At 33.1% G+C, this 18,147-nt stretch overlaps 1 protein-coding gene across 5 annotated transcripts in view; it reads left to right on the plus strand.

Moving 5' to 3' along the window:
* Positions 1-18,147, plus strand: part of UBR3 (ubiquitin protein ligase E3 component n-recognin 3) — a 225,100-nt gene that overhangs the window by 26,261 nt on the left and 180,692 nt on the right. For 4 of the 5 annotated variants that reach the window (XM_081261279.1, XM_081261282.1, XM_081261283.1 and 1 more), the window contains exons 2-5: positions 654-793; positions 4,244-4,402; positions 10,640-10,783; positions 11,348-11,397. In XM_081261279.1, coding sequence (XP_081117405.1) covers positions 654-793; positions 4,244-4,402; positions 10,640-10,783; positions 11,348-11,397 — 493 coding nt within the window. The remainder of the gene's footprint in view (positions 1-653; positions 794-4,243; positions 4,403-10,639; positions 10,784-11,347; positions 11,398-18,147) is intronic. The other variant, XM_081261280.1, reaches the window with a different exon arrangement.

Genomic DNA, 18,147 nt, shown 5'->3' on the forward strand with positions numbered 1-18,147 from the left:
ATTGTATTATTGAGTTCTGTGGTTTCTTTGTTTAGTTTTTGTTTGGAAGATCTATCCAGTGGTGAGAGAGGTGTGTTAAAGTCACAAGGCATACAGTTAAACGTCTGTCTTAACTTAAAAGATATAAATATATATGTTTATTTTTTATTTATTTATTAATACAATACGTTAGAAGTAATTGATATATGAATTGAAAATGTAAATTCTTTGGAATGATCATCGTATTTTTATAGGTTATAAAGGAAAGAAGCAACAGTACTTGAAAGTAATAAATTGCAGTTCAAAATATAAATTCTGTGATGAGATTTTCTTTTGGAACTTAACCAGTATGGTCTTGTCTTAGGAAAAATATCCCTGAGTGCCATTTTTTTTTTTTCAAGGCCAATTAGAACTATATTCTTTTGGGACCAGTGGTGAGGCTCAGTTGTAGAGTGCTTGCCTAGCATGCATGAGGCTCTGGGTTTGATCCTTAGCACTGCAAAAAGAAAAGGGAGCAACTTATTCTTTTAACTTGGTGCCTTAAAAATCATGAAGGAGGACCATATTGACTTTATTGGCTAGTATTTTGTTTATGAATATTGGGAATGGAAGTAATATATTGTTGACCAGTTGGATATCACTGTTAATTTTTTTCTTTTTTTTTTTCATTACAGGTTTTGCAAAAGGCATCAGATTAAATCAAGTTCAAATATTCCCTGTGTTCCCAAAGACTTATTGATGATGTCTGAATTTGTTCTTCCAAGATTTATTTTTTGTCTTATTCAGTACTTAAGAGACGGCTATAATGAACCAGGTATGTTTCAAACTATTCCTTGCTAGTACTCTTTATAAGTTCCTAGTTCACAAAGTTTTACATGAATAATGTGATGAATTTTTTTAGACATTATTGTTTTTGTTTACAAAAGAGATGACTAAATACAGAGACTGAATAAAAACACTAGAATAAATGATATTACTATAGATACCTTGTAGTAGTCATGGTTTGGTGTCAAAATGTTTTTGATCAAACTTATTTGACCTTTTGCAAATGAAGAAGTAGTCCATTTTATGGGGTTAAATTCACTTTATTTGTAATCATATTAGGATAGAGCAGAATTAAGATGCCCTGGAAATGTTTGAATTTAATTTATATTTTTAGATGATAAAAGCATTGTATTTTTTTCTTTCTGGTAGAAGTCTATATATTGTAATTTTTATTCCCCTTCATATAGTTTATATAATAATTCATAATAGGGTCACATTGCTCATTTCCATATTACTGGTAAAATGTGTGGGTATACGTATCATGTTAGTATTAAAAAGAGAAAAGAAACATTCAAATTATGGGTATTCATTAAAGATTTTTTTGGGTGCTGGGAATTGAACTCTGAGGCACTCAACCACTGAGCCACATCCCAGCCCTATTTTGTATTTTATTTAGAGACAGGGTCTCACTGAGTTGTTTGGCACCTCACTTTTGCTGAGACTGGCTTTGAACTCTCTATCCTCCTGTCTCAGCCTCCTGAGCCACTGGGATTGCAAGCGTGGGCCATCATACCTGGCTCTTTTTAAAAATATTTTTTTGGGTGTCAATGGACCTTTATTTTATGCATTTATATGTGATGCTGAGAATTTAACCCAGTGCCTAACACATGATAGGTAAGAGCTCTACTACTGAGCTACAACCCCAGCCCGCTACAATCTTGATTAATACATTTTAGTTAAATATTTAGATTTTGTTATCTATTAAAGTTCTTAGTCTGATGTGAATTAGAGATTATCAATGATGTAAAATGAATTTATTAACTTTTAATGTCTTTTATATACAATTTTTAAAATTAACTTTAACTTTTTTGTTTATTTTATTTGCTGTGCTGGGGATTGGACCCAGGACTGAGCCATATCCAACCCTTTTAATTTTATTTTGAGGCAAGGTTAGTAAGTTGGCCAGGCTGGCCTTGAACTTGTTATCCTGCCTCAGCCTGTTGAGTCTCTGAGATTATAGGCATGTGCCACCATGCCTGGCTTGGTTTTCATTAAAAAATATATATTTTTTAATGAAAAAAATATTTTTTTATTGGTGCTGGGGATTGAACCAGGAGTTTGTATACAATCTTTTGTTAAGTACTTCTGCTTCTCTCAGAATATATATCTTATAATACAGAAAAATATTATTTTGATTTAGTCCCAGACTACTGTTTCTTTGAGGTAACAGAATCAGATACCAGCTATCAGCTGGGTTATTGAGATTTCCTTTATCTTCAATTTTTTTGATACTGGGAATTGAACCCAGGGGTGTGCTACCATTGAATTACATTCCCAGCTTTTTAAAATTTGAGACGGGTTATCACTAAGTTGCTTGCGTATTTCTCATAAACTAGTTAACAGATTTTTTTGGAATTTACCTTTTATATTACCGGTGTTCTATTTTGGAAATGTAATAGGTTTAAGTAATTATGAGAACCTTAAAATTTAGTTTAGTCAATGACTACTTCACATAAAAGTGTACTATTGGTGATATTTAGCAGTTTAAAAAGGTAGATGACATAAGTATATAGCTGTGATAATCATGTGTTACCATTATTTGAAAACACGAATGAGTAGGAACACTTTTTGTATAAAGATGAGGAAGAGCATGAGAAGAAGATTAACATTAAACAGGGATGAGAGGTGGGAGGGAAAGGGAGAAGGGAAATTGCATGGAAATGGAAGGAGACCCTCAGGGTTATACAAAATTACATACAAGAGGAAGTGAGGGAAAAGGGAAAAAAAAAACAAAAACAAGGGGGAGAAATGAATTACAGTAGATGGGGTAGAGAGAGAAGAGGGGAGGGGAGGGGAGGGGAGGGGGGATAGTAGAGGATAGGAAAGGCAGCAGAATACAACAGACACTAGTATGGCAATATGTAAATCAGTAGATGTGTAACCAGTGTGATTCTGCAATCTGTATACGGGGTAAAAATGGGAGTTCATAACCCACTTGAATCAAAATGTGAAATATGATATATCAAGAACTATGTAATGTTTTGAACAACCAATAATAAAAATTAAAAAAAAAGATGAGTTTCATAAATATGGGTTCGTGAAATTTTTCTCTATTACCTCTTTGTACTCAGCATCAATTTCTGTATAACAAACAAACAAACAAACAAAAAAACCCCCCAAAAAAACCAGAAAAAGCAAAACAACTCCATTATTTTGTATAGAGATCACTATAAATTAATAGAAGGTAATGGAAGTTAAACGATCTTGTGGTTTTACAGTTGCTTTGAGTTCTTTTTCTTTTTTCACACCATAATCCTTTGACCATTGTTAGAGCTTGTGTCAGAGACTTTAGAAACCAACAGCAAATATTAATTAAATATCTGTTAATATATATAAATCACTGGGGCTGAGTATGGTGGTGCATGCTGATAATCTTAGTAGCTCAGGAGGCCGAGACAGGAGGATCTAGAGTTCAAAGTCAGCCTCAGCAATGGGTGAGGTGCTAAGCAACTCAGTGAGACCCTGTCTATAAATAAAATACAAAATAAGACTGGAGGATGTGGCTCAGTGGTCGAGAGCTCCCGAGTTCGATCTCTGTTTCCCCCCACCTCCCCAAAAAAAGATCACTGGGAAGAGTATACAAATGAATAGTATACAATATTAGCTTTCCATTGAGAAAGTAAGGTTTTAGATGCTGAATAAAGAATGAAATTAATGTCACCTTTCCTGGACATACAGGTGCTCCCTTAGCTTCCTTATATGTGTTCTTCTTTTAATCAATTATGGCTCAATGCTAAAGATTTCTATTTATTTCTTCCTTTTAGATATCAACTTCTCTAAAACATCTTTTTCTTTTTATATTTAATATTCTGTGTCATTACTGTCTAAGATTTTTATCTCTCCCTTCAGCTATACTAGGCATTTTGCCTGCTGTGTTTTTATATATATATATATATATATATATATATATATATATATGATATTTTTACACACATACACATATATGTACTTTTTTGGTGTGTGGTACTGGGTATTAAACACAGGGTTGCTTTCACTAAACAATATCCCCAGCCTTTTGTAGTTGCTGAGGCTGGCCTTGAACTTGTGATCCTTCTGCCTTAGCCTCCTGAGTCTCTGGGATTATAGGTATGTACTACCATGTTCTTCCTTTAGTTATCATTGATTGTACATATACATATACAAATTTTATATGTTTACTTATATCTGTGCGTATATATGTATACACACATACACATATATACATTTTTTTCCCTTTTAGCAGCTGATGTATCATCAGAAAAAGACCTTAACAAAGTCCTTCAGCTTTTGGAACCTCAAATTTCCTTTTTAGAAGACCTAACTAAAATGGGAGGAGCAATGAGGTCTGTTCTTACCCAGGTTTTGACAAACCAACAAAACTACAAAGATCTAACTTCTGGTGAGTAAAATGTTAGATGAGAAATTTATAATTATGTTACTATAAGTATACATTTTATAACTTAAAAGCAAAATGTGGATTTTTCATAAAAAACTTGAAGTTAAGAGAATTCATAGATGAGGAAGTTGAGCTCCAGAAAAATTAAATGATCTATTAAAGATCTCACAACTAATTTATTTTGAGAAGCCCAAGTCTTTCAACATTTGATGTAACATATTTAAAAAAGAAACCTTTATTTTATTTATTCATTTTGTATGTGTGTGTGTGTTGCTGAGAATTGAAACCAGTGCCTCACATGTGCAAGGCAAGCGCTCTGCCACTGAGCCCCTTGATGTAACATATTTATAATTATGCTTTACTGCCCTGTTTCCCAAAAGAACAACCACTTTTATGTTTATAGTTTTGGTATTTTATTTTATTTATTTATTTGTTTTTTGAGAGAGAGAGAGAGAGAGAGAGAGAGAGAGAGAATTTTAATATTTATTTTTTAGTTTTCGGCAGACACAACATCTTTGTTTGTATGTGGTGCTGAGGATCGAACCCAGGCCGTGCGCATGCCAGGCGAACGCGCTACTGCTTGAGCCACATCCCCAGCCCCCTAGTTTTGGTATTTTAAATTTCTGGATTATATGGACTAGGATTTTATTATAATAAGGAGTTTAAATTATAAAACTTATTACTGAATGTTTTATGTATCTGGTATACTGTAATAAAAATAGTTTAAACACCTTTAGTTTGCCCCAATTATTGTACAATAAATGCATCAATTATTTCAAAATCTTGTTATAAATATTTTAAACAGTGCTTTTTCTTAGTTTGTGAACAACATAATTTGAAAATTAAAGTTCATCATGTTTTTTTAAGTGGTAAAATTTTCATGTGTATTGTTTACCATATTAGATGCTTATCTGATACACTTATTTCTTCAATACTTCCTTTTGACTGCTAGTACTGGGGATTGAATACTGGACCTTGTGCTCATGAGGCAAGCCCTCCACCAGTGAGCTACACCCTCAACCCTTTAAATTTTTTTTTTTTAAATTTGAGATAGGACCTTGCTAAGTTGCACAGATGGTCTTCAAAATTGCAATCCTCCTTCCTCATCCTCCCAGAAACTGGGATTACAGGTGGGGTGGCATCACTATGCCTGGCTAAGTCACAAAGTTCTTATTAGGCACCCACAAGGTGCTTGACTCTGGACCAGGCACTGGAGTGTGGGGTAGGGAAGGTAATAGTAAACTTTTATTATTCTATCCTTGCTCTTATAACTGTGGTCTAGTGAGTTAGGTTTCATTAATTAAACTAACCCCCTCTCTCAATTGTGTAATTATAAACTATAATAAGTGCTGTGAAAGTGTTGGGCAAGTGATTGTGAAAGAAAGATCCAATTTCACTGGTGGTAGAGGCGTGAAGCATCACTGCGGAAGCAGTATTTAAAGTAAAACCTAATGGTTGAGAGGGAGTCATTTAACTAAAGGATGAGGGAGTTGAGTATAAAGCCATGGAGTTGGAGTCCAGGTAGATGACATCTGTTTTTGGCTACTGGAATGGCTCTTATGTCATAACAACATAAAACTGGACAAATGATGAGGCAGCTGTTTTCAGGCTCTGGATAATAGGTAGCCCATGACTGTGAACTCAGAAGGGAAAAAAATGAGATGAGCCTCATGACAGCTCTGGGAATAACTTCCTGATTATAGAGAAACACTGGTATTGAAGCAGAGCATTGTGGTCTTGTTAAGAATGCAGAGATTAAGGTGTAGGACAGCTGCTGTCATTGGAAATTATGGAGTCTTGGGGTAGAATGCTGAGATATAGTGGGGGCAGACTTGTGAGGGAGTCCTGGAAGTGCTTAGCTAAAGACTGGATTGCATATTTACAGGATGAGACTACTTAAACCTTACTACATTGATTACTATGGGATTAAAAGCAGAAAAGAAATAGTAGAGGTCATGCAATGTTGGGGGAATTGGAGTTTCAGTTCAACCAGACCTCAGATATTTAGCAGAGTTACCAGTAGGCCAAACCTTGGTGTGAAGTCTGTTTTAGACAAGCCTTTAAGAAAGCCTATATTTAGCTGGGTGCAGTGGCGCATGCTTGTAACCCCAGCAGCTCAGGAGGCTGAGGCAGGAAGATCTAGAGTTCAAAGCCAGCCTCAGCAACGAGTGAGGTGCTAAGCAACTCAGTGAGACCTTGTCTCTAAATAAAATACAAAATAGAGCTGGGGATGTGGCTTAGTGCCCTTGAATTCAATCCCTGGTACCCTACCCCCTCAAAAAAAAAAAAAAAAAAAAAAAAAAAAGAAAGCCTATAACTCTTATCAGGATTTGCAAGGAAGGAGGAGTTTAGAGGTGATTCCTGTGACTCAAGAGGGCCTTCTGAGCAATTAGGCTTTTCACAGGTCTGCTCCTTACTGAGCATGAAACCAAGCCTTCATGCATTTTTGGTATTCAATCTTAAACCTTACTACATTGATTACTATGGGATTAAAAGCAGAAGAGAAATAATAGAGGTCATGCAATGTTGGGGGACATTGGAGTTTCAGTTTGGTATTCAATCTGTGATTGAATTGTCTTCTAGAACAAAATTTAATATTCTTTAGAGGAAGGAAATAGAATCCAAAATGTTCTATAATGTGTCATGAGAATATCCAGAATATAATAAAAACTGATGAAAATATAGGAAAACAAACTGTGCTATAGGCAAGAAAAAAAAATAGCCACTAGAAATTGATCTTAAGGTGGCCCAGATATTGGGTTTATCTCATAAAGATACGAGAGCAATTATTACAAATATATTTACCTATTTTAAATATGTTCAAGATATTTAAGGAAAATATGTTCAAAGAATTAAAGGAAATGTGTAAATTAATGAGTGAAGTGATAGGAATCTTAGCACAGAATGTAAACAAAAAGAACCATTGGCTTAGTAGCAGCTTTGATAGGGTAGAGAAGTCAGTGAATTTCAAGATGAATCAACAGGGCTGGGGATGTGGCTCAAGCGGTAGCGCGCTCGCCTGGCATGCGTGCGACCCGGGTTCGATCCTCAGCGCCACATACCAACAAAGATGTTGTGTCCGCCGAGAACTAAAAAATAAATATTAAAAAATTCTCTCTCTCTCTCTCTCTCTCTCCACTCTCTCTTTAAAAAAAAAAAGATGAATCAATGGACTAGACAGAAAGAAAAATGATTAAAGAAAATATACAAATACAAAGAAAATCACACGTAGATCTTTCCTAGATTCCAGGCAAAAGGACGAGTGTCTGGAAATATCTATGGATGGAAATGAGCCTATTTTTAAGGGACTGTAAAGGCCAAGGTGGTTGATGTGAAATGAATAGGGGGGATAGTGTCGCAAATAAGACTCCTACATTAGACTAGATCCAGATCAGACAGGTTCTCATGGTCCATGTAACATTTTCTATTTTGTTCTGAATGTGGTGGGACGTCATGGAAATATTTTAACCTTAAGAGTGAGATGATCAGATATGTATTTTAAAAAGGTGACTTGTTTTGCCAACAATTAATTGGAAGGTATAAGAAAAGCAGCTCAAGGGGCAGAAGTCTAGGGTAAAGACGATGGTGGCTTGTGCTTGAGTTTTGGTGATGAAACTGGAGAGAGGTGAAGTTCATATCTGGACATCTGTTATTTCTTATCCTAGAAAATGGTTTGTTATTCAGAAATTATCAACTATTGAGAAAGAGAACAAACAGGTTGTTCTTAATCATTGGAGGAATGTATATTTTAGGAATATTTTGTGATAGTTTTCCTCTTTTGTTTAAACAATTTTTAAAAATATTGTTTTAGATATTGATGGAAAAAGTATTCATTTATTTATATGTTGTACTGAGAATCGAACCCAGTGCCTCGCACATTCTAGGCAAGTGTTCTATCACTGAGCCACAACCCCAGTCCTAAACAATTTTTAAAAATTCTTATTTCCCAGGGGCTGGGGATGTGGCTCAAGTGGTAGGGCGCTGGCCTGGCATGCGTGAGGCACTGGGTTCGATTCTCAGCACCACATAAAAATAAAAATAAAGATATTGTGTCCACCTAAAACTAAAAAATAAAATATAAAAAAAAATCTTATTTCCTGAAGTTAATAGCAACAATTCTTAACTTTTAATGATGGAAATCAAATTAGGTTTTAATTCAAAAGCTTTGAATTTGCAGTCTAGATTCCCTTCTGTGTGAAACTGGCTAGCTATATTATCTTTTGTTTAAAAAATATTTTTTGTTATACAAGGGCACAATATCTTTGTTTTGTTTATTTATTTTTATGTGGTGCTGAGGATCGAACCCAGGGTCTCACACGTGCGAGGCGAGTGCTCTACCACTGAGCCACAACCCCAGCCCCACTATATTGTCTTTTTAAGCCTCAAGTTTCTTACTTAAAAAAAAATGATGGTTATATATTTATTTTTCTCAGGGTTATTGTGAGGGATTGACTTAGATGAACATTTAGCATTATTGAAATCAATATGTGGCTTGTATTATACAGCAGATATTTAGTAATTTCTTTTTTTCCCATGAAGCTGGGGATCAAGATACCCAAGGCCTCACACATACTAGGCAAGTGCTTTACCTCTGACTGAGCTATACCCTCCAGGCCTGAATCATTTCTTATACAGAACTCTGAAAGTTCTTTGTTCTTTATTTATTTATTTATTTATTTATTTATTTATTTTTTAGTTATAGATGTATATATAGTTTTATTTATTTTTATGTGGTGCTGAGGATCAAACCCAGTGCCTCACATGTGCAAGGCAGGCAATCTGCCACTGAGCCACAACCCCAGCCCAAGTTCTTTGTTTTTCATAAACTAATTCTTTATTCTTCATGAACTGGAATTGAAGGAGGAAATTCCCATTTGTTTAGTCTGTGTTGGAGTTTTTAAAAAATTTTTATTTTTTAATCAAGGGCAGACAGAGATTGAAAATTATAAAACAAAACAAGAATAAGGAAACCAAATAAAAGAGAAAAGCTCAGCAAATATTAAACTAATTTATATAATCAGAGAGATTCACAGTTTAAGATGCATAATCTACTATGAAGAGGTGAATGCCATGGAAATTTGCCTTGATTGAGAAAATAATTGTTTCACTTAAAAAACTCTTAATTATCAATCTGTTTTTCTTTTACTATTATTCCACCCTCCATAATACATTAAAAAGCAAAAACAAAAGAAAAAATTGGCAATAATAAGCTGAAATGCTTAAATGAAAGTTCTGGGATTGTGTGATTGTAGAACTTAAACCTTTCCGTATTTTTGGAAGTAAATTGTTTTTATTAATATTTCAATAGAAACTATACTTCTAATTCCTTAAATGTGATTGACACAGGAATTAAAATAATTTAATTTGTAGTATTTGAAAATTCCATTCAGGTATTATCTCTTCAAAAAAAAAAAAAAGCTTTTTCTAGGTATTGTGCTTTGAATAAGTTTGAATGCTTGGAATTACAAGATCACAGATTGACAGACCATGTGGTGAAGTCTGCCACATAATTTTCATCTGTTGTATTATCTGCTCCTCTCCCCTCCCCTCCCCTTCCCTCCCCTCCTCCCCTCCCCTCCCCTCCCCTCCTCTCTAAATATTGGTACTGGGGATAGAACCCAGGGGTGCTTTACCATTGAACTACATCCCCAGCACTTTTTATGTTTTATTTTTGAGACTGAGTCTCACCAAGTTTGCAGTGTTGGCCTTGAAATTGGAATTTCTCCTATCAGCCTCCTGAGTGGCTGGGATTATAGGCATGTGCCTGGCTGTTTATTTTTCTTTACCACTGATTTTAAAGTTCTTGAAGGTTAGAATCATGCTTCATTATTATTATTTTTATTTTTTTATTCTAATTTGTTTTTAAAAAAATTTTTGTTTTGCTATATATGACAGCAGAATGCATTACAATTCATATTACAATGTAGAGCACAATTTTTCATATCTGGTTGTATACAAAGTATATTCTCTCATTTATTTTGATGCCAGCTGCTATTTTCCTATTTGTTACAAGTATCCTGTGCCTTTTGGAATTATTAATAACAAACACAAGCACAAAAATATTATCTGAAGCTATTTTATATTGTTCCACTTCCAGTAGAATATTTACCTATTTTATCATGTGTATATTAATTAATGAGATGTCTGTATTTAGATTTTAAATGGAATATATATATATATATATATATATATATATATATATTTATATATATTTAATTTTAAATTTGTTTTAAATATTAGGTCCTGGAGAAAATGCTTGTGCAAAGAAAAGTCATGAGAAGTACCTTATAGCTTTGAAGAGCTCTGGACTCACATATCCTGAGGATAAGCTTGTATATGGTATTCAGGAGCCATCTGCTGGTACTAGCACTCTGGCAGTTCAAGGTTTGTATAAGTATTTAGTTTGAGCAGTAGTGACTTTTCTGTATTAAAACAAAAATAACAACCATAAAACCCCTGAAATGTTCATTATTGAACAAATTTATTTTGAGCTAAAACAGTGTCATTTTTTTACAAGAAAACTATTATAAATTTAGAAGCGAGAAAGAATAAATTGGCTAAAGAAAAAAAATATTTTTCTTGAATGGAATTTGGTTACTTTTATAAGGTTCTGGTTCTAACTCATGAGAAATGTACCACTTGGTATTTAAGAGTGTCCCCAAACTTTATTGGCTTAGTATGTTAATAAATCATGGTTTAAAACTAAAAAACAAACAAACAAACACCATTTGTAATTATTAAATCTGAGATTTTCCATTGAAGTATTAAACCTATTAGGCCCAAATTTATTTAAGATAAATGTTGACCTTTGCCAAGATAACTGTTAAAACGAGGTGTCTTAATACAACAAAACTTAGCTTTTTGATATTTATGTGTCTCAAAATAATTTTAAAGTAAATCAATATATAACAACTATGAAGGGCAACTTTTTTTTCCTCCCTTCTAAAGGTTTTGCAGGTGCAACAGGAACATTGGGACAAGTAGATTCTTCAGATGAGGTGAGACTTAAAGTTTAAAAATTTAAAAAAAAATTTAAAAAGTTATAGAAGTATAAAGATTTGTGTATATTATTTGATTTAAATCCCTCATTCGGTTAGACTAGAACATGGAACCTCAGAGTGATTTTTTAGGAAGCCTGACCATAAAATTACTTAGTAATAGGGCAAGGACTACAAGTAGAGTTTTATTTCTTGTTTCTAATTCATTTCTCTTTTTACAGTTTAAAAGTGGGAGATGTAAAGTAGAAGGAAGACCAGTTGAGTAGAGAAAGGGAATAAGGGGAAGGAGGAGGGAGGGAATAAGGAGGTACTGGGGAATGAAACAGACCAAATTTATATTGTTATATTGTGTGCATGTATGAATATGTAACAGTGAATCCCACTAATATGTATAATTATAATGCACCAATTAAAAATGAACCACCCTAAAATAAATAAAAGTAGGAGATGGATCTTTCTCCTAAGAAAATATCCCCAAATATATCTGTGTACAATGAATTTTGTATGTTCAATGAAATTGTCTTAAAAAATTTAAGTCTAGAATAAATTATTAAAAGAATATGAATTTGGGAAAAGGGAGGAACTATGGAATGAAATTTACAAAATTATGCTATGTACATATATGAATATACCTCAAGTGAATTCCATCTATATGGATGTCTATAAAGCATCAGTTAAAAAATAACACAAAACCAGTAGAATAGAGGAAGGTCAATAGGGGAAGGGAAGAAGAGGGGGAAAGAGGAAACTACTGGGAACTGAAATGGAGCAAATTAGATTCTGTGCATGTATGATTATGTCAAAATGAACCCCACTATTACAAATAACTATAATACACTAATAAAAACGTTTAAGAAACAGAATATGAATTGTAATCATTTTTCTAATCTTATAATAAAAGTAATGCCTTACATGAACGATTACTTAAAAAAAAGTGCTATATTTGGAAGTAGATCGTCAATTAGAAATTTTGGTTTTTATATTGTTGATTAATAAATATTTCTAATAAATCCTTTATTATCATCTCATTTTGTAAGTACATGAAAAAATTGCTTTATTACTTTTGTTTATAATCTGTGTTCTTAAAAAATTATAAAGTTTATATATATTCTATGGAATAATACTTTTAATGGCTAAAAATTAGAAAAATTATATTTAAGCATACACAAGTGCACCAAATGCTTCTTTTGGAAGGATAGTTTCTGTTATAGAATCTTGTAATTAATTTAATGCCTAGATTTAAATTTTATATGAATATTTTCCCTCAAAAAATCCTCCCCAAAATGCAACATTTGAAGCTTCAGTTTGGACAATTTTGAAGAATTTTCATCAGATTGGACATGCAGTTAATATGCCCTTAGGAATTTGACTTTGAAATTAGGCTGCCTGAGTTTGAATTCTGGCTTCTGTACTAATTAGTATTGTGATCCGGGCAAGTGTCTTAACCTCTCCATGCTTAGATTTTCTCATCTGTAAAATGGAGATACTAGTTTTTAGTTCATAGGAATATTAAGAGGGTTGAATCGGTTAATACATTAACTATTTAGAGCTGGGCAAGATAGGGCATACCTGTAACCACAGCTTTTTGTAGTTTTTACATTTATCATGTTTTCCAATGGAATAAAAATGAAATCATTTGGACATTTGAAAATGTAAGAATTTGAATCACCTGTAATCCCAGTGACTCAGGAGCCTGAAGCAGGAAGATTGAAAGTTTGCAGCCAGCCTCAGCAATTTAGTAGGGTCCTAAGCAACTTGGAAACCCTGTCTTAAAATGAAAATGGCTGCAGATGTAGCTCAGTGATAAAGTGCCCCTGGGTTCAGTCTTCATTACAAAAAAAAAAAAAAAAAAAAAGGAAGAAGAATTTGAAGTACAATATTTAATTGGAAGTTGATTGAAGGGACATGTACTTTATTTTTTATTTTTTTTAAGAGCATCATTAGGATCATCAATTTGTTTCCTCTTAGTGTGCAATTAGTTCTTCATGTATTCCTCAAGGCATTACAATATATACCCTGAAAAGAACTTGAGCTTTAGAGTCAAGAAGACTAAGTTTGAATTTTTGCTCATAATATCCCTATGATTTTTTGCAAAGTCATTTAACTTCTGAACATTAATTTATTTGTTAAAAGACGGTAATTCTAATGTTAGCAATGGTCCCTGTTATTGACCAGGCATATATGTGGATTTTTATGTATGTTTTCTATCCTATTGTCTTATGTATATAAGGGATTCAGATATTTGAATTTTTGAGTTATTATGGATCACACTATAGAAATTTCTGCTGATATTTCTTTTTCTTTTTTTTTTTTAACATTTTTAGTTGTAGATGGACACAATACCTTTATTTTGTTTAGTTTTTTTTTTATTGGTGCTGGGAAACGAACCCAGTGCCTCATCCATGCTAGGCAAGTGCTCTACCACTGAGCCACAACCCAAGCTCTGCTGATATTTTTAGGAACTAGTTACTAATGCATGGTTTAAAAACAATGAAGGTTGCTTCCAAATATAGATTAAAATTACTGATGTAATGTGAATGCATTGTAGTTGTTTTGCTGGACAATTCAAATAAAAGTTTTTTCTCCACCCTTTCTAATACAGGCCCCTCCTTTAGTTAATAGTTTGAATGTCTTTGACAGGCCCATTTCTATGTAGTTAAATAACTATTTTTACAAAAATGTATAGTGTGTGTGTGTATGTGCATGCATGTGTGTAAGTAATACTGTAAAACAGTATATTGTTTTGTAACCTGCTTTTATTTACTATGTTATATAAATCCATCTTTGTATACTATTCTTTTTTTTTTTTTTTTTTTTAAAGAGAGAGTGAGAGAGGGGGAGAGAGAGAGAGAGAGAGAGAGAGAGAGAGAATTTTTTTTTAATATTTATTTTTTAGTTCTCGGCGGACACAACATCTTTGTTGGTATGTGGTGCTGAGGATCGAACCCGGGCCGCACGCATGCCAGGCGAGCGCGCTACCGCTTGAGCCACATCCCCAGCCCTGTATACTATTCTTTCTGTTTGCCAAATAACATTCTAAAATATGAATAAGCCACAACTTATCCATTTTCTTAATTTCCAATTTTTACAAAAAAATATAATGCTTTAATTTCTTTTTGTGTAGATGTACAAGTAGTTCTCTAAAATGTGAAATTGTGAGGTCATGGCATATAACATATCTTAAATTTTAATAGGTTATACTTTTTCTGATTATAAAAGTTACACATGCATTTAAAATAAAAAGTGAAAGACCAGTCATGTTTTAGTGACAATGTCAGGAAAATTTCTATTTTAAGATTATGGCTCGGCACAGTGGCACATACCTGTAATCCCAGGGGCTTGGGAGGCTGAGGCAGAAGGATCGAGAGTTCAAAGCCAGCTTTAGCAACAGTGAGGTGCTAAGCAACGCACTGAGATCCTGTCTCTAAGTAAAATACAAAAAAGGGCTGGGGATGTGGCTCAGTGGTTGCGTGCCCCTGAGTTCAATACCCAGTAAACACCCCCGCCCCCACCAAAAAAAGATTGTGATCACAATTTTCTGTATAAAATATATATTCATGTTGTATTGATGTATATACTGCAAGATGTTTGCTTTATGGCAATTGTGTGATGTAACAAGCAAAAATGAGATTTAGGAGGAGCAATTAAAATGTTATAAAAATTATGAATGCTATAGTTAAAAGGGACCTGGAAATTTTTCATGTCTAATTTTCTTATTTATGGATGAGGAAGCTGAATTCTTTAGAATTAATCAATTCACTCACATAGTGAATTTCATGTAGTGAGTGGTAGCACTGAAACTGGACACTAAATCTCCTAATTGCTGGTCTAGTGTTCTTTCTGAAAAGTGAGTCAATCACTGTTCATTTCTGTTACTATTAAAATAACTAGACTATTGTATGCAGTAAATTTTTTGAAAACTTTATGGCTTAAAATTATCATTTTATTTTGCTCATAATTTTATGACTTGGGAATTTGGGAAAGGCAGCTGGATAGTTCTCTCTTGGGATATCTTATGTGATTGCATTTGGTTGTCCCCTGCATCTGGGATTATTTCAAGGCCAAACTCAGATGGAGGTCTAAGATAACTTACTCTCAGAGTTGACAGTGCTGGCTGTCCAGAGGGAGCTCAGGTGACTATTCATCAGTGTTTACATCTGGCTTCTCCAGCATGGTGGTCTTAAATTAGACGTCTTTACATAGTGACTGACTTCTCCCAGAAAGATCAGCCCAAGACAAAACCTGTAGAGCCATATCTGAACTAGCCCTGGAAGTTACATTGTGTTACTACACTGTATTCTATTAGTTATAAGTGACTACAGTTAGCCCAGATTTAGTGGGAGGATATACAGATCCTACCTGTAGATGGGAGGAGTGCCATAGAATTTGTAAACATGTTTTATAACTTCCACAATCACAATGTGACATTAGCTATTCTTTTCATCAGATTCTCTTGATATCCAGTAATGTCTAGTGATTATAGCTAAGTAACATCCCAATGATTGATTTTCGATTTTTCTATTTCAGTGGCATTTTTCTCCTGAGAAAAACTATACCTAAATATGAAATTATAATGTAGCAGGATGGGGTTGTAGCTCAGTGGTATAGCACTTGTCTAGCATGTGTGAGGCACTGGGTTCGATTCTCAGCACCACATAAAAATAAAGGTCCATCAATAACAACAACAAAAATTAATTACTTGGGGCTGGGATTGTGGCTCAGCAGTAGAGCGCTTGCCTCACATGTGGAGACCCTGGGTTCAATCCTCAGCACCACATAAAAAAATAAACAAGTGAAATAAAGGTGTTGTATCCAACTACAACTAAAAAATAAATATAAAAAAAATTTAAGAAAAAAATTAATTAAAAAATAATGATGTAGCCATTAATTTGGACATATAATGACTATTGAAGGATTTTAATGAAAAGAATAATGGCTGCTATTGTACATTGAGACAATGAAAACACATATTTCAGACTGAAAGATATTTAGGTAGCTTATTTTTACCATTGTAAAGTAAAAAAGGAATATTATAAAATTTTGCTGTGTTTATTGCAACTAAAGGAGTAAAACATACTTTTGAATTTAATAATGAAACTAACTTTATGTGATTTGTCTGCTTGTCATTGTTGGGGTCATCTGTTTCCTCTCAGCTTTTGTTTCTTATTTCTTAATGAGAGATATTATTTTATTAGGACTGTTGGCCTACATGGAAAAGAAATTTCTATTTGGGTTAGGTATCATAAGCAAGAAGTGTGTTAATTGAGTATTTCCTGTAGAGGGAAACATAAAATTTGCCACTTAGCCAATTAAAAACTAATGGCATTATTTTAAATTTGTATTGTACTTTTATTCTTTTCAAAGTATTTTTCACATGTATTACTTTAAAATGATCCTCAGCACCACATAAAAAAATAAGCAAGTGAAATAAAGGTGTTGTGTCCAACTACAACTAAAAAATAAATATTAAAAAATTTTAAGAAAAAAATTACTTAAAAATAATAATGTAGCCATTATTAACTATTTAATAATACATTATTAAATATGTAATTTTTTATATTTAAATATGTAAAATGATTAAATATGTAAGCATCAATAAAGAATGGAGTATACAGATTAAGGAGAAAAAAGTTGAAGGAATAAGGTAGATAGAAAGATAAAACTATTTTATGATTTAAAAATTTCATTAAAGCTTTGAAGTCAGCCTGCCTGCCTGCCTCTCTCTCTTTCTCTTGTTTCTTTTCGGACACTAGTAGGCACAAATGGCATGTTAGTATTTCTACTTGACATTTTATGAAAAACTAGATATGACTTAAAGACTAGAATTTCTGCACCTTTACTGTGTAAGACCCATGGGATTATGAACCAAACCCTTTTTGTGTTTTTATATACTTGTAATTTAACAAGTAAAGGAAGGTAGGATGAGAATAGGACAGCATCATCTTAATTGCTAAAAAAAATGTAGAGGTAATTGTAATAATTAAAAAAGTATTTTAGGACCTAGGAATGTAGCTAAGTAGTAGATCACTTGTCCAGCGTGTGTAAGGCCCTGGGTTCCATCCCCAGTACCAAAACAACAACAACAACAACAACAAAACAACCCCCCCCCCAAGCAAAGCAAACAAAAAACAAAAGAAAGAAAAAAAAATAAGTTGGAATTTCGAATTGGAAGAGACTCTAGATACAATCTAATTCCAATACTTCATTTTTAAAATGAAGAAAGATTAGAAACTATTAACAATAGAAGATTTCTTTTTATTTTGCAGTTTTATTTGAAGGAGTATATATATCACAGTCTACTTAATTTTATTATACAAGTAGTGTCAGCTGTTGGTCTCTGCTGTCCCTAGAGGAAAAGAACATTATGTACTCAGCAGTGCTATTTATACACATTACATTCTTCATACGATTACTTCTTATTCTTTTTTTGTGTAGCTCATATGAAATAAGAGGAGAAAATGTTTGTGTTGTGTGGAACCAGAAAGAAAATATATTAAGAGTACATCTTAACTATGTGAATTATTTTTAAGATTTAAATTTATATCCTTATTTGTTTTAATTTATAACCATAATCCAAATCAAAAGTAAATTACTTTATATATAAGTGGGTCTAATTAGAAAGTTTCTTAGAAGGAATAGGATCTTTTAGGTAAAGAACTTTTTAAAAAAATATTTTTGTAGTTGTAGATAGACACAATATCTTTATTTTTATTTATTTATATGTGTATATGTGGTGCTGAGGATTGAATC

Source organism: Spermophilus citellus, assembly GCF_964194105.1.
Source record: "Spermophilus citellus genome assembly, chromosome: 11".
In the NCBI taxonomy this organism is placed as follows: Eukaryota; Metazoa; Chordata; class Mammalia; order Rodentia; family Sciuridae; genus Spermophilus; species Spermophilus citellus.